At 50.1% G+C, this 25,363-nt stretch overlaps 1 protein-coding gene across 5 annotated transcripts; it reads right to left on the bottom strand.

Annotated features, from left to right (window-relative positions):
• Positions 1-17,847: 17,847 nt before the first annotated feature.
• On the bottom strand, positions 17,848-25,363 carry TAGLN2 (transgelin 2). 5 transcript variants are annotated; one of them, XM_031011349.3, is made up of 5 exons: positions 25,184-25,363; positions 20,067-20,274; positions 19,398-19,572; positions 19,011-19,113; positions 17,848-18,678 (listed from the first exon to the last, which is right to left on the bottom strand). In XM_031011349.3, the coding sequence occupies exons 2-5, from the start codon at positions 20,244-20,246 to the stop codon at positions 18,537-18,539; spliced, it is 600 nt and encodes a 199-aa protein (XP_030867209.1). In that variant the 5' UTR covers positions 20,247-20,274; positions 25,184-25,363; the 3' UTR covers positions 17,848-18,536. The 5 variants fall into 5 exon arrangements, with proteins under 5 accessions (XP_030867209.1, XP_063549802.1, XP_063549801.1 ...); XM_063693732.1 differs by lacking the exon at positions 25,184-25,363 and adding an exon at positions 24,217-24,350; XM_063693731.1 differs by lacking the exon at positions 25,184-25,363 and adding an exon at positions 24,228-24,345.

Genomic DNA, 25,363 nt, shown 5'->3' with positions numbered 1-25,363 from the left:
TGCCCTGCTCTCCACTTTGGCTTTGGCCAAACTTTTGGGTCAGAACCCGAACCTAAAGAGCTTACTATGGGCCGAGGGGGTTCTAACTGTCAGCGGCCCCAGGAGCCTGGCCCAGGGTCACAGTTTTCCCCTGGGACTTCACCTAGGTTGCTATGATTACTCTTGCCCCACTGCCCAGGAGGCGCCAAGCCAACCCCTGATGAGTGTAGTCTGCAAAGAAGCCAGCAGGATCAGGACAAACCAGTTTCACAGCAGGAGAGAATCTGGTCGGGTCAACAAAGAACTTCCAGCCCTGAGGATGTCTATGCAGTCTCAAGAGCAGTTTCTTAAATTGCGGGCCTCAAATCTGCAGCTAAGAATCACCTGGGAGAGATTATTAAAAATGGAGGCCCTACATTAGAGTAAGTCAAAAGCTAAGGAACTGACTTTGGGGAGCTTGTCTTTTAACACTTCCTAGCTGGTATGTATTGTTCTAGAAAGTACATAGGGGTTTTGTCATTTTTTCCAAGTTGGTTTGGCCTCTCTACCTTCCAACTTGCAGGGCTGGCACTGAGCTCACTTCGGTAGGCTGCATGCTCCAAGCCTCACGAAGCTGTCCCACCAGACCAAGGACATTTGTCTTCCTCCAGTGCTGATTAGCTGATTAGCTAAGCTCTTGGTGTGACTCTGTGAGTCTCTGAGCTGCTTTCTCAAACCTCTCTCCAAACCCTCACAGCCAGTCTTTCTGAAGCTCTTACTCCAACTTGGGCACTGAAGGCTATTCACAAGCCCCGGGGGAATGGAAAGAGGGAGACAAGGTCACTTCTTGCTGCTTTTAAAAGGACTTACTCCAACAGGCTTCACATTCCTTCCCTAGATTTCCCAGCCTTTATCTCCTTTGGGATCAAGAGTACAAAATTGTGTCCCCTGCCCAGTCTCACCAAGTGTTGAAGGCTTAATCAGAGGGAGAAGGGAAGGCCTGAAGAGGAGGAGCACAGTCCTTGGGAGGCTTGGGACTGAGAGAAGGGGCTGTTTTGTTCCTGGGAACCTTCCTTACTAAGCCTTGGCATTAGAACCCCGTTCCCTGCAGCTCAGAAAGAAGGGAAGACAAGTAACCGGCCCACTGTGAATAAGGTGCTTCCTGTATTCACCCCATTCTCCCAGGCACATCTGCATGACATAGTTACTATCCATGTAACCAAAGAGGAAACTGAGGCCAAGAAAAAAACTGTCCAAATTGAAAATCTATTCTTTTCTCAGCCCAGGGTAACTCTCTGAAGAAAAGGTGCAAAGTTGAGGCAGAAAGGGCTGGGCGCTGTGGCTCATGCCTGTAATCCCAGCACTTTGGGAGGCCAAGGTGGGCAGATCACGAGGTCAGGAGTTCGAGACCAGCCTGGCCCACATAGTGAAACCCCGTCTCTACTAAAAATACAAAAAATTAGCCGGAGGTGGTGGCAGGCACCTGTAATCCCAGCTACTCAGGAGGCTCAGGCAGGAGAATCACTTGAAGCCAGGAGGGGGAGATTGCAGTGAGCCAAGATCACTCCAGCCCAGGCAACAATGTAAGACTCTGTCTCAAAGAAAAATAAAAAAAGTTGAGGCAGGAAGGAGGGAATGACAGAGTGCAGTGTAAGGGACTTGCCTCCCAGCAGGCAATTACATGCCTGTAATCCCAGTACTTTGGGAGCCCAAGGCAGGAGGATTGCTTACATCCAGGAGTTTGAGACCAGCCTGGGCAACATAGGGAGATCCCATCTCTACAAAAAATCAAAAATTAGCCAGGCATAGTGGTACATGCCAGTGGTCCCAGCTACTTGGGAGGCTGCACTAGGAGGGTCACTTGAGCCTCGGAGGTTGAGGCTGCTCTGAGCCATGATCGTGCCAATGCACCCAGCCTGGGTGACAAGAGTGAGACCCTGTCTTGAAAAATAAAATAAATAAAATACAATAAAAATTTATCTCAAAGCTAACAATGCTTAAGCTTCAGGCCTCTCATTTACGTAAGCACATGTCAAGGCTCAGAGAAGAACCCTTGGCAATGTGTCTACAGGCATACCTTGGAGATATTGCAGATTAGGCTTCAGAGCACTGCAATAAAACTAATGTCACAATACAGTGTGAGCAACACAAATTATTTGGTTTCCCAGTGCATAGGAAAGTTACATTTGCACTATACTGTAGTCTATCAGGTTTGCAATGGCATTATGTCTAAAAAAAGTGCATACCTTAATTTAAATATACTTTATTGCTAAAAAGTGCTAACAATCATCTGAGTCTTCAGAGAGAGTCATCATCTTTTTGCTGGTGGAGGGTCTTGCCTCAGTGTTAATGGCTGCTAACTGATGAGGGTAGCACTTGCTGAAAGCAGAGGTGGCTGCAGCAGTTTCTTACAATATGACAACAGTGAAGGTTGCCACATCAGTTGACTCTTCCTTTCTTTTTTTTTTTTTTTCAGATGGAGTTTCACTCTTGTTGCCCAAGCTGAAGTGCAATGATGAGATCTCGGCTTACTGCAACCTCTGCCTCTCGGGTTCAAGATATTCTTCTGCCTCAGCCTCCAGAGTAGCTGGGATTACGTGCACCACCACACCAAGTTAGTTTTGTATTTGTTTGTTTGTTTGTTTGTTTTTGAGACGGAGTTTTGCTCTTGTTGCCCAGGCTGGAGTGCAATGGCGCGATCTCCGCTCACTACAACCTCTGCCTCCCGGGTTCAAGAGATTCTCCTGCCTCAGCCTCCCAAGTAGCTGGGATTACAGGCATGCAGCACCACGCCCAGCTAATTTTGTGTTTTTAGTAGAGATGGGGTTTCTCCATGTTGGTCAGGCTGGTCTCAAACTCCCAACCTCAGGTGATCCGCCCGCCTCCGCCTCCCAAAGTTCTGGGATTACAAGCGTGAGCCACCGCGCCCAGCCGACTCTTTCTTTCATGAAAGATTTCTCTGTAGGATGTAATGCTGTTTCATAGCATTTTACCCACAATAGAACTTCTTTCAAACTTGGCATCAGTCCTCTCAAGCCCTGCCGCTGCTGTATCCTCTAAGTTTATGGAATATTCTAGATTCTTTTTTGTCATTTCAATAATGATTACAGTGTCTTCACCATGAGTAAACTCTTTTCTGTTTGTTTGTTTGTTGTTTTAAAGCTCCATCGTCAATGGAATAGGAGTAGATTCTACCCCCTAAGAAACAACTCCTCACCATTCCAGTTTTATCATGAGATTGCAGCAATTTGATCACAACTTCAGGTTCCATTTCTGATTCTAGCTCTCTTGCTATTTCCACTATGTCTACAATTACTTCTTGCACTGACGTCCTGAACCCCTCAAAGTCATCCATGAGAGTTGGAATCACCTTCCTCCAGACTCGTGTTAATCTCAATGTTTTGATCTTTTCTCATGAATCATGAATGTTCTTAATGGCATCTGGAATAGCAAATCTTTTTCAGAAGGTTTTCAATTTACTTTGCCCAGATTCATCAGAAAAATCATTATCTATGGTAGTTATAGCCTTACAAAATGTATTTCTTAAATAATAAGACTTGAGATTGGAAATTACATCTTGATCCATGGGCTACAAAATGGATATTGTGTTAGCAGAAATGAAAACAATATTGCTCTTCTACTACATCTCCATCAGAGTCTTTGGGTGACTAGATGCATTGTCAATGAGCAGTAATATTCTGAAAGAAATCCTTTTTTCTGGGCAGTAGGTCTCAACAGTGGGCTTAAAATATCAGTAAACCATGCTATAAACAAATGTGCTGTCATCCCTGCTTTGTTGGGCCATTGATGGAGCACAGGCAGAACCAATTTAGTATAATTCTGAAGGGCCTTAGGATTTTTGGAATGATAAGTAAGCATTGCTTTCAACTTAAAGGAACCAGCTGGCTGGGTGCGGTGACTCACGCCTGTAATCCCAGCACTTTGGGAGGCCTAGGCGGGCAGATCATTTGAAGTCAGGAGCTTGAGACCAGCCTGGCCAACATGGTGAAACCCTATCTCTGCTAAAAATACAAAAAAAAAATGAGCTGGGCATGGTGACATGTGCCTGTAATCCCAGCTACTTGAGGCACGAGAATCACTTGAACCCATGAGGCGGAAGTTGCAGTGAGCTGAGATTGTGCCGCTGCACTCCAGCCTGCGTGACAGAGTGAGACCCTATCTCAAAAAAATAAAAAATAAAAAAATAAAGGAACCAGCTGTGTTAACCCCTAACAAGAAAGTCAGCCATCCCTTTGAAGTTTTGAAGCATTGACTTCTCTCTAGCCATGAAAGTCCTAGATGGCATATTCTTCTGTAGAAGGCTGTTTCATCTACATTCAAAATCTGTTAGTGTAGCCATCTCATCAATTGTCTTAGCTAGATCTTCTGGACAACTTGCTTCAGCTTCTGCATCAACACTTGCTGCTTCACCTTGCACTTTTATGTTATGGAGATAACCTCTTTCCTGAACCAACCTCGGCTCGCTTCAAACTTTTTTCTTCCTCACCTCTCTCACCCTTCATAGAACCTCACCTCTCTCACCCTTCATAGAATTGAAGAGAGTTAGGGCCTTGCTCTTGACCAGGTGGACTTTTTTTTTTTTTTTTTTTTTTGAGTTGTTGTCTCATCTGTCGCCCAGGCTGGAGTGCAGTGGCGCAATCTCAGCTCACTACAAGCTCCGCCTCCTGGGTTCACGCCATTCTCCTGCCTCAGCCTCTCGAGTACCTGGGACTACAGGCGTCCGCCACCACATCCGGCTAATTTTTTTGTATTTTTAGTAGAGACGGGGTTTCACCGTGTTAGCCAGGATGGTCTCAATCTCCTGACCTCGTGATCTGCCCGCCTCAGCCTCCCAAAGTGCTGGGATTACAGGCGTGAGTCACCGCGCCCGGCCCAACTAGGTGGACTTAAGGGAATGTTGTGGCTGGTGTGGTCTTCTATCCAGAGCACCAAAACTTTCTCCATATCAGAAATAAGGCTGGTTTTTTTTGCTTATCATTCATGTGTTCACTGTAATAGCACTTTTAATGTCCTTCAAGAACATTTCTTTTGTATTTGCGACTTGGCTAACTGGCATGAGAGGCCTAGCTTTCAGATTATCTTGGCTTTTGATGTGCTTTCCTTGCTGAGCTTAATCCTTTCCAGCTTTTGATTTTTTTTTCAAAGAGAGACAGGGTCTTGCTGCATAGCCCAGGCTGGACTCCAACTCCTTGGCTCAAGCTATCCTCCTGCCTCAGCTCTTGAGGAGCTGGTACTATAGGCATGCCTTCTCACCTGGATCAGCCTTGGATTTAAAGTGAGAGATGGCAACTCTTCCTTTCATTTAAATGCTTAGAAGACATTGTAGGGTTATTAACTAGCCTAATTTCAATATTGTTGGGTTGAATACACACAACATTTATTGATTCAGTTTGGTGTTTATACAGGTGCTGTTTGTGGTGCCCCAGGACAATTACAATAGTAGTATCAAAAATCACTGATCACAGATCACCGTAACAGATATAATAATAATGAAAAAGTTTGGAATATTGCAAGAATTACCAAAATGTGACACAGAGACATGAAGTGAGCACATGGTGTTGGAAAAATGGTGCCGATAGACTTGCTCAGTGTTGTCACAAACTTTTATTTTGTAAAAACCACAATATCTGTAAAGCGCAATAAAGCACAGTGCAATAAAATGAGATGTGCCTATCATTCAATAACAGGAATAGGTAGGCCAGGCACAGTGGCTCACACCTGTAATCCCAGCACTTTGGGAAGCTGAGGTGGGGGGATGGCTTGAGCACAGAAGCTCAAGAACAGCCTGGGCAATATAGCGAGTCTCCATCTCTATTTTTTCTTTTACTTTTTTTTCTTTATATTATGAGATGAAATTGAAGCCTATCCACCCCCATTAAAAAAAAAATAGAGGATGGGAAGCTGAGGCAGGAGAATGGCGTGAACCCCAGGAGGCAGAGCTTGCAGTGAGCCAAGATGGTGCCAATGCACTCCAGCCTAGGCGACAGAGCGAGACTCCATCTCAAAAAAAAAAAAAAAAAAGGAATAGACAAATTTTTAATAGAATACATGGGCATTTGGATTGTTTGTAATCTAATAAGAAGAAGGAAATTCCATGAATACGTTGGGAAAATACTAAATGTCTTGTTGATTTGACATAAACATTGACATTGGTGGAGATTGTGTAAAATTCACATTAGCACACTAAAGTGAGGGCCTATGATGAACTGGTTAATGAGTGCCATCAATTCAAAGAACATTTAGGAGCCGGGCATGGTGGCGCATGGCTATAGTCCCAGCTACTTGGGGGCTGAGGCAGGAGGATCCCTTGAACCCATGAGGTCGGGGCTGCAGTGAGCCGAGATCATGCCACTGCACTCGAGCCTGGGTGACCAAGTGTGACCATATTTCAAAAAAAAGAGAACATTTAGGATTAATTACTGAACAATGGTCTGAAATCATACAACTCATTTAAAAATTTTAATACAGATTTTCCCAAATTGACAGCTATCATAAAAATTGACATGATTTACAAAGAACTGTGAAGTGAAACATTCTAATCTGTAATAGAAGTGTTGATCAATCCATGCCTGTGATATTTATCTATCATTTATCTATCAATCATCTATATAAATAATTTTTTTATCCACCATTCCTGGCTCATAACTCCCATAGATAGTCTTTTGTTATAATGTTGGGGTGCTCTAGGCCTCAGAAGCAGGCCTCAGGAAACAGAATCTCTCTCTCTCTTTGATCTTCTTCTGCTCTCCTTTCATCTGCCCAAGGTAAGACTCTAATCTGGTTGTGGGCCACAAGACCCTCATCCCAGAGAGTCCTGCCCCATACCTAAATGAAGGAATGCTGCACAGAGAGGCCAAGAAAAATCTGAGCAGACAGGTCCTGCCAGGTTTTCCCCAGTCAGTCTGTTATTCCCTTTTGTTCCAATCATATTTCTACACAATGTCCATGCTTCAATCATGCCTATCCAACGAAGTCTCCATAAAAGGCCCAAGAGGACAGGGTTCGGGAGCTTCCAGATAGCTGAAGACCTGGAGGCTCAGGTGTTCAGCTGAACCTGAACACCTGGTTGGAGAGGGGTGGAGAGGGCATGGAAACTCCACACTCCTTCCTCCATATCTCACCCTACACATCTCTTTATCTGTATCCTTCACAATATAGTTTATAATAAACCAGTGAACGTAAATGTCACCCTGAGTTCTCTAAGCTGCTCCAGCAAATGAATCGAACCCAAAGGGGGATTGTGGGAACCCCAACTTAAGCCGGTCAGTCAGAAGTTCCGGATACCCAGACTTGTGACTGCTGTCTGAAGCAAGGAGCAGTTTTGGAGGCTGAGTACCCAACCTTTGGGATCTGACACTATCTCCAGGTAGGTAGCATGAATTGCATTCGAGCTGGTATCTGCTGCAGAATCAACTGCTTGTTTGTTGGTGGGGAGAAGACCCCCACATTTGATCACAGAAGTCTTCTGTCTGCCTTGATTGTTGTTGAGTGAGAAAATAAGGAAAAGAACTTTGAGTGTTTTTCCCGCACTTACAATGCCAGAGAAAAGACTGAATTGTCTTTCTATGCTCTCTGTAGCAAATAATATGATAACATCGTTGTCATATGAAGAGACAAAGTGTATGCAGGCAAAAATGTAAGGATAAAACTATTATATTTTAGAGTTGCTTCAAGCAATTAATTCACACAAATCCTGTGTTACTTTTCTAAATCTTATGATGTTTACAGTATTTGCCAGGTTTTTTTTAAATTTGTAATTTGTTTTGAATTTATTATTCAAAACAAATGTTTACTTCTGTAGTTAATCTTAATAATTTTTTGTTGTTTTTCACAAATGGAGCTTTCGAAATTGTATAAGCTTCATACCTCACAAAACCAAGGTCCACCCTGATAAGTAGGGAGGCAACCTTCCCCTTCTCAGCAAAACTTGGCTCAAAACTGCAGCCATATCTGGTGCTGCTGGGGGTGAGGAGCGGGGGTGTCCTCACTCTCACCTCCCAACCTAGGCCGAGCTCCACTCACTCTTCTCCTCACTGTTGTTTTCCAGCTTTTCTTTCCCCCTTTTCTATTTGTGCATCTTTAGAGTCCCTTTCCTTCCCCCAAGCTCTCATTTCACTCTCCTCCTAGTTCTTAATCCCATTTTCAACCCATTCTCACTGCCCAGCAAGCCAAGGACTGAGAACAAGGGGAAAAGTTTAGAGACTAAAGATGCCTGAGAAAGAGAGTAGGTCCAGATTCTCTGCCCAACCCTAACCCCACCTCGGGCTCCCTGACCCTTCCTACTCCCAGAGAAGTCTCAGAATAAAGCCTGATTGTCAGCCAGGGGCCAGGAGCTCAGATCCAAGACAGTAGCTGGGTGCGGAGGAGCCAGGAGCAGAGCCCAGCAATCTTGGGCTGGACTTGGTCCTGGCACCTCTACCTCACAGCCACTGGACCTGGGTGCTGGTCACCCCGCTGGTCCCGAGGTGCTCCCTGCATGGTGGAGGTGGGAGGGATAGGAATTTTGACCCTCTGATGAATAAGCACATTTAAATGAGAGGAGTCTGGGAGACAAGGTCCAGCACAGCCGTATGATTACAATGAAAAGTCTAGCCTGTTACTTGAGCATGTCTCCTGTCTAAGAACAATGAGAAAGGAGACTGGTTCCCTGATTCTTGCTCTGTCCTTCCCGTCCCCTTCCCTCCCTCCCATCCCCTGCCTTCCCCTCCTCTCTTCCCTGTCCCCTTTCTCTGAACCGCATTTAGGAAACTGCACCTCCCAGTGCAGGGATCAGAGATGCTGAGGCTGGATGTGAAAGAAGAAGGCAAAGAAACTGGGATGGGGATAGCAGGACCATAGAGTTGGAATGAGATATGGGGTTTCCACATTCCTGTGGAAGAGTCTTTGCAAGTGCATATAACTTGTGTTAATGTTGGTCTATTTCTCTCGTTTCCTCTGAACTCCTTTGCTAACTACTGGGAATTCTCCAGGATAGGGGTCCCCCCTTCCTTTGGAACTGTCCGCATTGCCCTATATAGCCTCTGCTCCCATATTAGGGGTGCCCACCCCCACAATAAAGGAATTCTGCAATGCCCATTCAGTCCTCAGTACAGCATCATTTCTTCTAGGCCTGGTTCCTAGTCAATAATTCCGTCTAGGATATCCTAGAAGAAGTCTCCCTGATTTGTGTTCCCTGGGGGAGCAAAGTGAAGAAGAGAAGTGGTGACTAATTTTGGAGACAGATTAGCAGGTTTTGAACCCTGGCTCAGCCACTTAGAGCTGAGAGGCCTTGGGTAACTTGCTGAACCACCTGGGCCTTGTTTCTTAATCTGTGAGATAGGGTAATAGCCCCAAAGAGAGATACCATGAAGATAAGACCAGGCTGGAAAAATCAATTTGCACAGTGTCTGGCTATTTTCTTTGCACTTCTTTCCCCCAGAGAATGGGAATGTGGTGGGGCAGGGGGGGTGGGGGTTATTTGTTCTTAATGTAATATAAACACCATCAGGAATCAGATCATAAATCCTCCAAGTTGCATAGAGGCCTGAGAGGCTATTTCACTATTTTCATTATTCTCTTTCTTCCTGGAACACTTGAATTCTCAAAACTGCTTCAAAGTATGGCTTAGAACATAAACAAATACTTAAATGCACTAATTATTTTATTCAACTATTTCCTGCCTTCCCTCTTTCTTCAAAACTTTTTCTCTTTTCCATCCTTGAAGACTGTCAGGGCTTCCTGCTACCTTGTGAGAGACCCGTGCGTGGGGCACGGAGAGGGGAGAGAGTCTGAAGAACAGGAAAAAATTTGGAACCAAGGAGAATGAGTAGGGGTGAATAAAGCTGGGGCAGAGATGTTAGGGTGAGGGTGGTAGTGAGGAGTACTGAGGGGCGCTTGTGGCTAGAGGCCCTAAGTCTAGAGAGCAGAGGGAGGAAGGAGGAGAAAAGGGGACACAGGCCAGGCCACAGTATTATTTGTGCCCCTACTCCCAGGGAGGGGGAATTAGGCCATGAATGAGGAGTTGAAATGCCAGAGTAATGACAGACAGATCCCCAGGCTCTGACCAACCCCCTTCCCCACATTCCCATAGTGTGATATCTCCTAGACCAAAGAGAAAGACATTAACAAATCTGCAGCCTCCCTGCCTTCTTGAAAACCACATCTCCACCCTCTTGCCCACCCCAGGTCCTTGGGCCAGCCTTGCCCTGGTATCCTAGACACGCCTCTGCACGCCTGGCACCAGCTTCCCCTCCTACGTGACCAGCACAGGCCCTGGACTGGGTGGCGGATGCTGAGATAAGGCCAAGGAGGGGGAAACCGCCAAAGCCAGGAAGTTACACAGCCTGGTTCCCCTGGCAACCTAGCCACAGTCACCAAACAGTGCAGGGTGGGGGGTAGGGCCAACTCTTGTTCAAGGCCTCAAGGCCAGGGCCTCTCAGACCTCAATTTTCTTGCTGGCTGGAGAGACTTCTCCCCCGAATATCCTAGGTCACTGCTGCCTAAGGATTATGGGGGGAGTCTGTTTAAATGCAAATTCAAGATACCACCTCCACTACCTCTGCCACAGATTCTCAGTCCATAGGTTTCATAGGTCTAACTGGAATCTGCATTTCTTTTTTTTTTTTTCTTTTTCCATTCATTTAACACATTTATTTGTGGAAAGCCTACTCTAGCAGGCAGCATGGGGAGGCCCAGCAGGGTATTAAGATAGTCACAGTCTTGCCCATGCAGAGACCACATCCCTCAGTGACCACTGGGCCTTGTGTCTCTATGACCAGACCACATCATGGAATCTGCATTTCTAACCAGCAAGCCAGGAGAGTCCAATGCTGTCAGTCTGAGGACGTCACTCAGAGAACAGAACAAGTTTTAAGAAGTTGAGATTCCTTGTAGCAGGGTTAGGAGAAAACATACGATAGGGGCTGGGGTATCCCACCACCCTGTGTCCACTGTAGTCTACAGCCAAACTCATCTCTAGGGGTACACTTGACTTTGGGTATTTTAAACATCAAGTGAGTGACCAGGAGTCCAGAGACCCAGAATCTAGTGCATACAGAACCAATTCAATACAATGAACTTGGACTGAGCTCCTTCTGGGCCTGACACTGTCTGTTCTGAGACTTGTGAGCCACACAAAGATACATAAGGCATGCTTTCTACTCCCAAGAACACTGGGACCCTGGGCAAATCACTTACAGTCTCTAGGCTTAGCTCTTCTCTTCTCTCTAAAGGGTATAAAACTACTAAAGCCCTACCAAGAGGCTACAAGCCTCTCTGGAATTAACAGATATGCTAATGCCTTGAAAGTGCAACTCTCGGGTATCGTCCTGAGAGTTGTGATAGCTTTTGCTGGAGATAAATGTTGGCTGTCTGAGGAGGGTCCAGAGAGATCAGGGAGACTTGGGGATGGAAACCTCAAGTTGTAGGATCCAGGGGCTGGATCTCAGGTACTCTCCATTAGTTCCCACCTAAAGCTGCCAGATCCTCGCTTGCCTCAGAGGAGTGGCAGCTGCAGAACTGAACTTCCTGCACCTCTTCCCAAACCTGACCTCTTCCTTCCTCCACTGTGGCCCTGGGCCTCCACTCACAGAGAAACCGTAGCTCAAGTCCGTTGCAGGCTGAACCCTTCCCCAGGGTCAGCCACCTCACAGGGGAGCCCCATGACAGGGTGAGCAATAGCTTGGGCTTCAGTGGTAAGAAGTTTAAATCTGTTTTTCCACTAGCTGGGTTCAGCAAGTTACTTTCATTCTCTTAGCTTCAGTTTCCTCATCTATAAAATGGGAGAGAGGCCATGGGCGGCGGCTCATGCCTGTAATCCCAGCACTTTGGGAGGCTGAGGCGGGTGGATCACCTGAGGTCAGGAGTTCGAGACCAGCCTGGCCAACATGGTGAAACCCCATCTCTGCTAAAAATACAAAAATTAGCCAGGCGTGGTGGCAGGCACCTGTACTCCCAGCTACCCGAGAGGCTGAGGCAGGGAGAATTGCTTGAACCTGGGAGGCAGAGGTTGCAGTGAGCCGAGATCATACCACTGAACTCCAGCCTAGGCAACAGAGCAAGACTCCATCTCAAGAAAAAGAAAAAAAAAAAATTCAGGTCCTGCCAGCAATGATGTGAAACAGTTGACAGTCCCAGTGTCTGAGGAGGTATTTATATAACCCCTTCAGACCTACCCCCAGCTCCAGTGATGTTGATCTGTCCTTACCTGATCCCTGGTTCTCACCCTGACTCAGTCCTTTTTGCCCTTCCCCACCCCAGGCAGGAAAGAAATAGCCCCTCACTCCACACTGAAACTTGACTTCTGACCACAAAGCCAGGGACTGCTCCTTTTTCCAGAGCAGTCCCCCCAGCTGGCTCTCCCACTCCCCTGGGCTGATCAGGGGAGATGATCCCTGAGGTACGCGGCCTCAGCTCCCCATGACATCACCACCAGTCACCATCCAGGAATTCATCCAGAGCATTGAGAGGGAGGCAGTAGTCTTCCCACAAAGCCCTATTTGCATTTCTCCAAAGGCAAATGTCACAGGTTTCCTAAATTATTGTGGCTTCTGGCCTGCGTGGTGGCTCACACCTGTAATCCCAGCACTTTGAGAGGCCGAGTTGGGTGGATCACCTGAGGTCAGGAGTTTGAGACCAGCCTGGCCAACATAGTGAAATCCCGTCTCTACTAAAAATACAAAAATTAGCTGGGCGTGGTGGCACACGCCTGTAATCCCAGCCACTGGGGAGGCTGAAGCAGAAGAATTGCTAGAGCCCGGGAGACAGAGGTTGCAGTGAGCCAAGATCGCACCACTGTACTCCAGCCTGGCCAACAGAGAGAGACTCTGTCTCAAAAAATAAATAAATATTATGGCTTCTATCTGTGTTGTATCTCCCCTACAGAACTATGCACTCTTTGAGCAAAGAGATCATGTATTAATAATCCACATCCTCCATAAAGCCTGACATAAAGTAGGATCTCAATAATTGTTAAATGAATGAATATATGAATGAAAAAAATGAGTGTGTATATGACGATTCCCAGGCAGAACTGCCCATTTTCCTCTGCAAGAAGATGCATTTTGTCCTATTATTGAAGACATTCCTCCTGACCCTTAAGAGATTCCAAAGGCTAATAACCTTCAGAGTCAAGAGGATCATTTTTCCTAGTCTAATCTAAATTTCTCTAGATGCAACTTTGGTGCATTTTCTTCTAATCTACCTCCCTGGCCACTGGGACTAAAATCCATTTCTTTGCAAGAAGACAGTTATTAATTCACCCTTTTAGCCTTTTCTTCAACAAATTTAATCCCAGGCCCTTTATTGTTCCCTCCCTGGGGTCCTATCATCCAGCACTTTCCCCATTCCACTGCTCCTTGGGCCTTCTGCCAAGCTCTCAAAGGCCTCCTTCAGCTGTGGAGGCAGGAATGGGACATATTGTTCTCCACAGAACCATGTACAAACACACAGATGCCTACACACGCAGGACAAACACCTCTCTGCACCCATTATCCCCAATCCTTGGTAAACACATACTCATAGGCAGCCTCCACACACAGTCACAGATTTATCTCCTCCCACCTGCACCGCACCCCACCCCCTGGCCCCCAGCCCTAGCCCTGAGAATTCTCACACACCTGGATGCACACTCACACGCATATGGATAGGCTGCAGAGAGCTATGCTTGTTACCCACAGGTGAGCCAAACTGGGTGGAGCATCTGAAACCTTCTTCCTTCTCCCCCTCTTCCTCCTCCTCTCTGCCTCCCTTCCCCAACTCTCCTTTCCATTGGCCATCATGGGCCAAGCCTACTTTCCCTCCACCTCCACAGTGATTTTCCACTTCCAGGCTGAAGGCAAGGAGCAAATGAACCCAAACTGGCTCCTATCTCTTCCTCCTGCCCTCCTCCCATTTTTTTTTCCCCACATCCTCAAATCACCTTCCATTTGTCCAGAGCATGCAATCCACCCTCCACCCTCCTCTCCTCTATCTGTAGGAAATGCAGCTTCTTGGGTTTTTATTTTTTGGAAATGAATAATCTGGAAGCATTGGAAGCGGAGAGATGAGCTGGGCTGTATCTCAGATATGATGACAGGCTGGGTTGCTAGGCCCTTGGGCTGGCTGGGCACTGTGTTGCCAAGCCAGGGGGCTGCAGAGCATGAGGGTGGTGTCATGCTCACTCATTCATTCAACAAATATTTATCCAGCACCTACAACATGCCAACCACTACTCTACATGAGCAAAACCAACAAAAGCCTGCCTTTGTGTAGTTTACATTCTACGGGTGGGGACAGAAAATAAATAAGTAAAATATATTGGGTGTCAGGTGGTGATAAAAGAAAGCAGGAATGGAGCACGGGGTCCAGGCTGAGGGTGAAGTGTGCGGTTTTAAATGAGGTGATCAGGGAAGATGACGTCTAAACAAAAACCTGAAGGAGATAAAGGAGCAAGTGAGGGCGGGACCTGGAAGAAGATTGTTCCAGGAGGCACCTGGAAGGAGATTGTTCCAGGCGGCAGGAGAAGCCCTGCAAGTGCAGAGTGTTAGGAGACACCTCTGTAGCGAGTTGAACAATGAGAACACGTAGACAGAGAGGGGAACAAGACACACCAGGGTCTGTGGTCGGGGAAGGGGTGTGGCGAGGGGAGGGTGAGCATCAGGACAAATAGTTAATGTATGCGGGGCTTAAAACCTAGGTGATGGGTTGATAGGTGGAGCAAACCACCAGGGCACACGTATACCCATGCAACAAACCTGCATGTTCAGCACCTGTATCCCAGAGCTTAAAGTTAAAAAAAAAAAAAAAAGAAAGAAAGAAAGAAAGAGTTGAACAATGAGAACACATGGACACAGGGAGGGAAACATCACATACCGGGGCCTGTTGTGGAGGTGGGAGGCTGGGGGAGAGACAGCGTTAGGAGAAATGCCTAATGTAAATGACGAGCTGATAGGTGCAGCAAACCAACATGGCCCATGTATACCTATGTAACAAACCTGCACGTTATGCACATGTACACTAGAACTTTAAGTATAATAATAATAATAATAAAGAAAAATGTAAGAAAAAAGAGAGAGAGAGACACCACTGTAGACAGCCACACAGAATAAGGTGTTGGGAGATGGCAAGAAAAGGCAGAACCATACACAGGCTGGTGCCTAGTCTGGGCCCCAGGGCCTGAAGTGGGGTCAGAGATGAGAGAAGCCAAGTTAAGGATGAAATTGTAACCTCAGGTGAGACAAAATGCTAAAAAGCAGACAAACAGAAAGCTGGAAAATGTTGAGATGCCACTGGAGGCCGGCTCCAGAAGGAAGCAGCTGAGTCTGCAGTTAGATGAATTAAGGGAACATTGAGATTCCTCACAAGGCTTGGGTGGTGGTGAGTGCAGCCAGAAGAAGGTGAGCCCAATGGCTGAGCCCCTCTCAAATACAGCTGGTGTCTCCCTTGAAAATAAGCTGTTCCTGGTAGAGGGGATAGGGCCACTGAAAGCATCTTTGCCCGTGTTCAGCAGGACAGTGGTGAAGGGCATGAAACTGCTGGGCATCAGCTCCCTCTCAGCCCAGGGTCCATACACAAATGTTCTACCTTTTATTCCCCACACTTCCATGTCCTGAGCACTATGTGCTAGCATTCCCCATGCAAAGTGCTTTCCAGGGCTCATCTAATCCTCACGGCAACTTCACGAGGAAGGAATTATCATCTTCAGCTTACAGATGAGGAGCATCGCCCTGCCACCCACCACCACCTCTGTCCCCTAGTCCCTTGACAGCTTCACTTCTTGCTGAGCCTAGAACTGCACAGGCTCAGCCGGGTTCAGAGCCAGCTTGATTGGATGCAAATCCCTGCTTCTCCCTTAATTGCTTTGTGGCCCTGGGCACATTCCTTGGCCCTTCTGAGACCAGTATCCCCATCTAAAGACAAAATGGGGAACACATTACAGTAATATCCACCTCCTGGGCGTTTGTGAGAATCTTCTGGGAGAAGGCAGTGGTTCTCAGCGCTGGCACTGTAACAAATGGCATTTCTCAGAGTTGTGAGACGTGTGGCCAATAATTTATAGCTATAAATAGTTAAACCAGGGAAGGTGGCAAACGGCTTGTTGTTTTAGTATAAATAGCGAATTCAATGTTTTCTCTGCAATGACATCACTCTCCCTCACTAGCATTCCACAAAGCCTTCCTGAATGAGAGATAAAGGATCTAATCCCCTGGGAATTTGCCCATAGGCTGCAGCCTATCTTATCTGTGCCACAGCCTGTGGGAGTGCAGCAAGCAAGCAAATACAGTCTCTCCCGAGGTGTGGTGTGGCAAGGCTAAGCGTGGTGTGGGGATAAGGCTGACAGCCATGGCTATGAAGAATTGGCATTGGGCCTCGCCTCTAGTGGGTGCTTTTTGGAAGAGGGAGCCTCAGAGAAGCAGGGGAACAAAAGGGGAGAGAACAAAAGCTCTGGGTACAAACCTGTTTCCCTCAGGCACAGTGTTGTGGCTTTCTCCTCCTAGGAGACAGAGATACCCTCAGGTAGAAAAGGGGAAAGGGGCAAGGAAGGCCAGGCCTCTGGGTGAGGCTGATGGGGCTGGAACTTAATGTCAGACTGGCCCAGCATCCCTCAAATTCCCCCTGGGGAGACACAGAGTCTGATTGGGAAGCCTTGGGGTAAAGGTAACACCTAGTGGTTAGAAACTATGGGTGGGGCTCCCAGCACTTTGGGAGCCTGAGGCTGGGGTGTTGGGAGATGGCAAGAAAAGGCAGAGCCATGAGGTCAGGCAGATCGCTTGAGCTCAGGGGTTCGAGACCAGCCTGGCCAACATGGTGAAACCCCATCTCTATTAAAAATACAAAAAATAGCCAGGCACGGTGGCTCACACCTGTAATCCCAGCACTTTGGGAGGCCGAGGCTGGCAGATCACCTGAGGTCGGGAGTTCAAGACCAGCCTGACCAACATGGAAAAACCCTGTCTCTACTAAAAATACAAAAAAATTAGCCAGGCGTGGTGGCACATGCCTGTAATCCCAGCTACTCAGGAGGCTGAGGCAGGAGAATCACTTGAACCTGGGAGGCGGAGGTCGCAGTGAGCCGAGATCACGCCAGTGCACTCCAGCCTGGAGAACAAGAGCGATCATGCTACTGCACTCCAGCCTGGGTGACAAAGCCAGACTCTGTCTCAAAAAAAAAAAAAAAAAAAGAAAGAAAGAAAAGAAAAAAAAGAAACTGTGGGTGGAACACTCATGCCTCGGTCAAGGATAGGTGCTAGAGACAACCTGACCCAAAACTGATGATCATGGCCCAAGGCCACACCCTAGAAAGGAAGTTCTGCGGTTAGTCTCTCCCAGGCGCTTAGTTCACAGGTGCTCAGGATCAATCAACACGGCTTCTTCCCTCCAGCGACCACCACCAACTCACTCCTGCTCATTCCCCAGCTTTCCACCTTTCCTCACCACTGCAACCCCCCTCAGCCCCTACACGGGTCTGGCCAACTCCAACGCAGACCACCTCACCCCAAGCCCGCCTGAGGGACCTCTCACCTGGAGACAGCTTCACTTGCCAGGACTGATGGCTGTGCCAGCAGCCAGCCCACCCTCCCAGTGACTGAGAAGCTGTTCCAACTGTAGAGGCAGACCCAGCCAAAGGCAGCAGGCAGGATTACCCAATTCCATTGACTAGAAAGGGCCTTACTTCCCTGTGGACACTGCCTACATAGTCTGCATTCAGCTGTGAGGTCCTGTCCCCTTTCAATTCCAACCTACACCACCCCCCAAAGCAAGTGAGAATGAGGATGGGGAGGAAACTCAAGACAGGGGTTAGCACTGCAACCTCTCATCTCTGCCCTCCTTCCTGTATCACTCACTGCACTTTGCCCAGTATTCCTCCCTTCCCCACAGTAGCACAGTGGCCCCAGACACAGCCAGAGTCCATTCAAAAATGACAAATTCTTTATTTAAATCAACAAACTCATCTTCCTCAAGCCCCAGACCATGGTAGGCAGCCCTCCCTCTCCATCCCCTCACCCCACCCCTTAGCCACAGTGAAAGGAATGGAAAATGAGAAGCCACGAGGGCCCCTGCCAGGGAAGGCTGCCCCAGATGTGTGGTGAGCACAGTCAGTGCAGCTGTGGCTGGGGCAGCAGCTGCCACAGGCTCCTCCCTATAAATTAAGTTCCTGCAGCCACAGCTGTGGGAGAAGCATACTTGTAGAAGCAAGGCCAGTCCAGCATCAGAAGGCAGAGGCAGCATCACTGACTCCCAGCCATGGAATGAACGGAGGACACAGAGCTCAGAGACAGAACAGGCCAGGGGGAAGAAGGAGAGACAGAATAGGCCAGGGCATGGTGGTGAGGGACTGAGGCCCCTAAATTTTGGTCCCAGGGGAAAGGAAGAGGCCAGTTGGTCCAGTTTTGATGGCTATGGGGAAGGGAATGTATTAGTAAGCATGGGGGAGAGGCTGCCAGCAGGCACCTCAGAGGTGACAGGACAGGCTGAACCCCCCACCCTGACAGAAGGGAGCTTGAGAGCTCTGGGGCTCTCTGGGAATGTCACTGCTAAAATATATATCTACATATATATTAACCATTCGTGGGAGGGCAGGGGCAAGGCCTGGGGTGGGATCAGAGGATCTGGCGTGGCATCCCGTAGCCAGTCATGCCTGCCTGAGACGCCCCGCGGTTGGTGCCCATCTGTAACCCGATCACGTTCTTGCCCTCTTGCAGCTGGTTATCCGAGAAGTTCCGAGGATTCTCCTTGGATTTCCTGGGTGACAAGGGAGTGGTGGTTAGAGGAGATCACAGGCTGCCCTAGTAAATCCCTTCGTTGGACAGAGCACAGGCTTTGCTGTTGGCTCAAGGGCTGGTGCCAGCTCTGCCCTCGAGAGCCATAAGCTCTCTGAAGCCACCTCCTCATCTGTCCAAAGGGACAGTCATTTGCCATCCCAGAGGGTGTTGTGAGGATTAAGTGAGATGAGGAATTTTCTGAAAGTGCTTTGTAAAGGGCCAGCTGCTACTGAGATAAGTTATTTCCTAGGGACAGGACTAGGCAAAAACAATGCACCTGCTGGACCCTGCGGCTGTCCCAGCAATACTTACTTAGGGAACCAGTTGGGATCCCCAGAGAAGAGCCCATCATCCCGGGCTACTGCCAGCCCACCCAGATTCATCAGCGTCCGCTGCACACAGGCCATGTTCTTTCCTGGGAAGGAGAATGGGAATGTGTCAGCCTCCGCAGTGTCCTAGATGCCAGGGTTCCGCCTCTATCGCTAAGTCAGCAGGCCTGGCTTCCTAATTATTTTTACTCTTCATTTCCATACCCTTCTCCATTCCAGCCTCCAATATGACCAAGTGCTCCATGGAACACAAACACACCCCTCTTTCTCTTCAGGGAGCCAGAAAACAGCCCCTTCTGCCTGGTCAAGAGGGCCCAGCCCAATCTCTGGCCTCCTGGATGACAGGACCCAGCCCCTGGCCCTGTCCCACCTTCCCAGAGGTCCACAGTTTGGAAGATGTCAGTGGTGTTAATGCCATAGCGCTCAGCTGCTTGCAGGAACTGAGAGATCTGCTCCATTTGCTTGAAGGCCATGGTGGAGGCCTGGATCTTCTTTACTGGGGCCTGCCCCTCGGGGTACAGTGCATTAATGAGCTCACATAGCACCTGGATGAGGACAGCAGCAGTGGAAAGGTGAGAATATGCCTACCTATCGCAGCTCAGCGTGCGCCACCCTCAGAACCAGAGACAATGAACCAGAGAGGCTCCTGTCTTGCCTGAAGACAGCTTGGACTCTTTCACTAGAGTAAGCCTCACAGTCCTTCTTGCCAGCCTCCTGCCTCCGAGCCCAGAGTGAAAAGCCAGTGTTTAGTCTTTCCTTGCTAACATACCCTCCCACAGTTCTTTCCTTAGAGACATTCTTCCTCAGTGTCACCTCAGTCTTCCACTGCCTGGGAGGCACATTCACCCTTACCCTCCACTCCACGGGAAGGGAGGAAAGCATGGGCCCTCTCACATCCTTGACAAAGACCTTCAAGCTGAGGAAGAGGCTGGGGCATGTGTGCCCTCAGTCTTCTCCTCTTCAGGTTAAACAATCCCCAGTCCACTGGACCCAGTCCTGCTCTCCCTGCACTTCCAAGCCAGTGGGGCCCGGCTCTCACCGTGCCATCCTTGAGCCAGTTCTGGAAGTTCTCGCGTCCAGGCTGGGGCCGGCCCACATCCTTTCGGCACTGGGTGGTGATCCACTGGATCAGGATCTGCTCCAGATCTGCATCATATTGTTTCTCAATCTTCTGCTGCACCTCCCGGCTCAGGCCATATGCAGGTCCCCTGTTGGCCATTCCAATGGGTGGCGGTGGCTGCGGGGAGCTAGGGAGAGGACACACCCGGGCTTTTGGTCAACACCTTGCAGCCTGGGGAGTGGGGAATTCAGGAATTCTGCCCGCAGGGATATACACCATTTCCCCCAGGGTAAGCCCCAAGGATGAGGACCAGAACTATTACCAAATGCAACCCTGCTCTTTATAGCCCTGGGAAAGAGAATGATTTGGGGAGAGGAGGAGGAATGTGGAACAGCTTAGGAAACTGGTTGGATCTACCCTCCCTCAACCTCTGGGTTTTCTTTGCTTTTTTTTTAACCATCTAGGTTGGTGCAAACCACTGGATTTTAATTGAGCACCTACTATCTGTGCTAGGGATTGTGAAAGAGATAGAAGTCCTTGGTCCTCAAGTGCCCACAGTGCCATCAGGGAGACAAAGTGAGTACATATGAACAGGTAAGGATTGCACACAAAGAATACTAAAGTGCACAGTTCAGATCACATGTTGTAGGAGTTAAAAGAAGCAGACGGGCAGAAGCAGCTTGGGAAGGCTTTCTGGAAGAGGTAGGCTTGAATAGTCCTTGAGGGATTTCAGCAAACAAATCGAATTTCCTACGAGAAACCAGGCAATAAAAACAAATTCTACTTTCCCCTCTAGGAGCTATGACAGGCAGAATCATGCCCCCCCAAAAGGTGTCCATGTCCTAATTCCCAGAACCTGTGGATATTGTTATCTTATATGACAAAAAGGGACTTCGTAGATGTGATTAAGATCTCGAAATGGGGAGATTATCCTGCATCATCTAAATGAGCCCAGTGTAATCACAAGGGCCTTACTAACTGAAAGTGGGAGATAGGTGAGTCAGAGTGGGAGAAGTAACAACAACAACAAAAAAATGGAAGTAGAAGTCAGAGTCACACAGGGCCATGAACCAAGCAATGCAGGTGGCCTCCAGAAGCCAGAAAAGGGAAGGAAATAGATTCACCCCAAAACCCCCAGAAGGAACACAGCTCTGCCAACACCTGTATTTTAGCCAGTGAGACCCCTGTTGAAGTCTGTAGAACTGTAAGATGCTGTATTTGTGTTGCTTTAAATCACTAAGCTTGTAGCAATTTGTTACAGCAGAAATAGGAAACTAATACAGGAGCCCTGGGTGATATTTTTAGGGAAACCTGGGGAAGAGAAGGCAAGATGGGGAAATACACAGGAGGGTTTCTTTAACTTCGTTGGAGGAGCTTGATTAGCAAGAACTGGGTGGTTTCCCGACCAATGGCCTGAGTTGGCGGACCTCACTGTGGCAGTGTGTTCCCACCACACTCACCACCTGGGTCTGACACTCAGGGGCTGAGCAAGACCTGGGCATGCTATGGATGCCAAGGGGAGCCAAGAACCAAGAATGGGCCACAGTCCCCATTTTCTGTCCCATCCCCACCCTGGTTTGGCTTTTCTCTCTTCTCCAAAACAGAGCTAGCTATCAGGCTGCTCACGAAAGGGGACCCCCAGGACAGGCATCTGCGTTCAAGGGGAGGAAAGAGAGCCACCCCTTCTAACCACATCTGGCTCCAGGCCAGGTTGGCCTTCAGGGATGAAGTCACTCCAGCTCCCCCTCTCCCACACACCCAGGTTAAACAATCCCGTCACCCCCTCTCAATGGACCTTGGGGCTCTGCGAAATACAAGGGGACCAGCCTGCCTCAAACCCTCAACACCTCTCGGCCGCAGAGGCTGTGTCTTGGGCCAGTCCCTCCCGTCCCGACTCCAACATGGCTGCTCCTTTTTACCCCAGCTTATCAAGCTGCACATTTCCGGCAGATCCTCCCCTAAATCAGTTATTTTTAAACCTCATTAAGAGCAACCCGCCCCCTCCACTTCCCCCAGCCTGAAAGCTGGACCAGATAAATGTCAGTCTGGGCCCCGACCCACAGCGCCAGGCACACACACCATCAGCTTGGGGAAGGCAGGCGGGGTGGGGTGGCTGAGTTCTGAGGAGAAACCAAGAGAAGCATCCCTGCCCTCCCCAGAGGCCACTCCGCCATAGAAACCTCTAACCTCTGATGCACAGGGGAATGGCTGGAAGACAGGTAGGAAGAGGAAGGGGCTAAGAGCTACTACCACCAGTAAGCCCCCTTTCCGCAGCCCAGTTCCAGACCTCTCTCCTGGGACTGGCTGTGCTCAGGGCTGTTTCCAGGGACCAAGTGGCCTGAGGCTCGGGGATCACCATGGCACAGGTAAAGAAAGGGCAGGAGAATGATTAACCTAGACACTGGGGTTAAGAGCAGAGAGAAAGGCCTGAAGCCAGACACTTCCAGTGCCCCCCAACCCCCAAGGCAGGACAAACTTGCCCTCCCAGACCCATCACTGGGTGGAAAGTGGATGCCGAGGAACCCCCTCCACCGCCCAACGCTGGGGCCTGGACACAGCTGGCAGGGTCGCGGCCTCCAGCTGCAGTGTATCTGCTCCACTCTGGGGCCATTGCCCTCAAGCTCTGAGGTGCCAGAGCCATTGGGCGGAGTCCTGAGAAGGGGCAGTTCCAACCAGGCCAGGCCTGGTCAGCAGCTGTTTCTCCTCCCCACCCCCACGGGCAGGCAGAAGCTGATGGGCTGCGGCTGCTGGAGCTGGGAAGGCCCACCCTAGGGACACCCAGGGGACCTGCCCCTGCCTTCCCTCAAACATAAAGAAAACAGTAAGCAAGTTGCCTACCAGGGTGAGAAGAGATATGCCCAGCTGGAAGACAGGTGTGGGGGACCCCCAGAGCTGGGGACCCCAAAGGAAGGTGACAGCTGAACAACCTGGGGGATGGACTGGCAGGGAGCAACCTAAACCCTAGCGCTACTGCAGCTGTGAGAACAACCCTCACCCTCACCCTGGAGTTACAATAGGCGGGAAACGGGGAGGGGCCACGCAAGGCACTCGGCCCCACCCAGACCCTGGGCTGGAAGCTTACCTCACCAAAGCCAAAGCCAAAGAAAAGGCGGACATGGGTGGGGGCAGGGAGGACTTCAGGGTTCTTGGCTAGGGTGTTTAATTGGGAAGACAAAGGGACTCTCCATCCACCGTGCAGATGGAACACAGGAGAACTTCCCAACTCAGATTTGGGGCAGGGACTGTTCTCAAAGAGCAGCACAATGAGGGCACCAGCCCACAGAGCGAGGTGCCACAGCCAGCAGCAAGGATGGGGGGCGGCCCACAATTAAGGGAACCACCGTAGGGCAGCCCCTCACCACCGAGAGTCAGGAGCAGAAGAGAAAGCTGAGGCTACACAAACAGGAAGCTCCAAAGCTTGCGTGGGAGGAGGGGATGAGGTGGGGGCCGTTGCCATGGCTTCTGTGTACCAAACAGTGTTGGAGGCTGGGTGGGGGCTCCGGGCAGAAGCACTCTCTCAACACAGACGTTGTGGTGAGCAGGCTGTGAGCACGGGAGCAGAAGTGGGATCGTCCCAGCAGTGCTCCGGTGTAGCCAGGTGCAAGAGATTCTTCCAGGAGACAGCTATAGTGGGGATGGACAGCGTGTGGGGGAAGATAGGAAATGACCCGTGTTGGGGTGAAGAAGCGGACTCAGGAAGTAGTCGTTCAGGAGAAGAAATCCCCTGGGAAGGGAAAGTGTTCTGAGCTAGAGAACCCACAGCTGAAAATTCTGGAGGGAGAAGGGATGGAATGAAGAAAGGATTAAGGGCCAATCCCGGGGTGGGGGACAGGGGCAGAGGCCTTGGGGTGAGGGAGGGAGTTGCGGTTGGACAAAACCTATTTGTTGGTTCTGGAATGGTAGGGCCCTACTGGGCCCGCCCTGCCTTGGCCTCCTCTGCAGTTGTAGGTCTGCCCCTTGTAGTGGGGAGGAGAAACTGGGAGGGGGCTGGAGATAGAGAGCTATTGCTGTCTGGTGCTTTGAAGTCAAAGAGAACACTGGGGGAGCCCCGTCCCAGCCGCAGGTCTTCTACATCGAATCCCACACTCCATCCCCACTCTCACCCCGTTTCTCTCTGCCCCACAGATACCAACTGCTCACAGATCTCCCAGGACACCGGCTCCAGGTAGCCCCAGGAGGCACAGGGCGCGGGGGGAGGCGGCAGCCCACCTCCGGTCCTGCAGGTCCGGCCTCCCAGCCGCCGCCCCCCACCCCCACGACCACACCCTGGGCCGTTACAGCAGATGAGTCACCCACCGCCCTCCCGCCGCTGGGGTGACGCAGTGGTCTGGGCAGCCCGCCCGTCCGCCCGCGGCCACCACCGGCTTTCCCAGCAGCAGGGGGCACCCGGTGGGGGCAGCGGCGCTCGGGCAGGGTAAAAGCAGCCACCACCACCCCCACAACCTCACACAGGGCACCCCGGGGCGCAGTCAGGGCTGCAGCACCCAGACCCCCGAGGTCAGGGGACCGTCATAGAGATGACTGGAGCTTCACAGAAGGTCACCGTGCGACCCATGCAGAGCCCCCTAGCCCCAGCCCCTGACCTCAAGTCCCCAGAATAGCAAGCTAGCAGGAACAGGAATGAAAAGGGCGGCTTCGGGGACTCAGAGGGCACGCAGTGCTCACACGTGCTCCTGGAACCAGGAAGTGAAGGGTCGCGCGGGAAAGCCCAGGAGCACGAGCTGGCCCAGGGCCGGCGCCACGACCCGGGGTCACTCCGGGCCAGCCAGCTAAAGTCCGACGCCCTTTTTTCCCCTCGCCCCAGTGAGGACTCAGCGATGGAGCCCGCGGGTGGGGCTCAGTCCCTGAGTCCCTGCTCCGGACGGACGCCCTGTCTATGCATGGGCTAACCTCGCCTGACCTCATCGTCCAACAATGTCGGGTCAGGGCTTGGGGACAGGACCTGACAGCACGGGGCGGGGTAAAGTAGTCACCGGACCCTTGCCTGGTGCCAGCCCTTGATCCCCGAGCTCGCTGGAGCAAGTCCAAAGCGCTGGCTTCTTGCTTTCCACACACCACGCACATGTCCCCGACCCCCGTCCCCCCGACCTGCTCACCGTTCAAGCGGGCTGGAGAGCGGCGCACTGACTCAAGGCAAGGGCTGCAGCTGCAAGTGGTGCGCCCTGCCCAGCCGGGGGTTTTCAGGAGGGTCCCGCCTCAGACGGGGCGGACCCGGGGCGGGGCAAGGGCCAAGAAGGTTTAAAGGCGCCGCAGCGCAGAAGGAGGGAGGACTGCTT

This window comes from Gorilla gorilla, chromosome 1, assembly GCF_029281585.2.
Source record: "Gorilla gorilla gorilla isolate KB3781 chromosome 1, NHGRI_mGorGor1-v2.1_pri, whole genome shotgun sequence".
NCBI classification, from domain to species: Eukaryota; Metazoa; Chordata; class Mammalia; order Primates; family Hominidae; genus Gorilla; species Gorilla gorilla.
The sequence above is the reverse complement of the archived record's forward strand: the minus strand, read 5'-3'. Positions and strand labels throughout refer to the sequence as shown.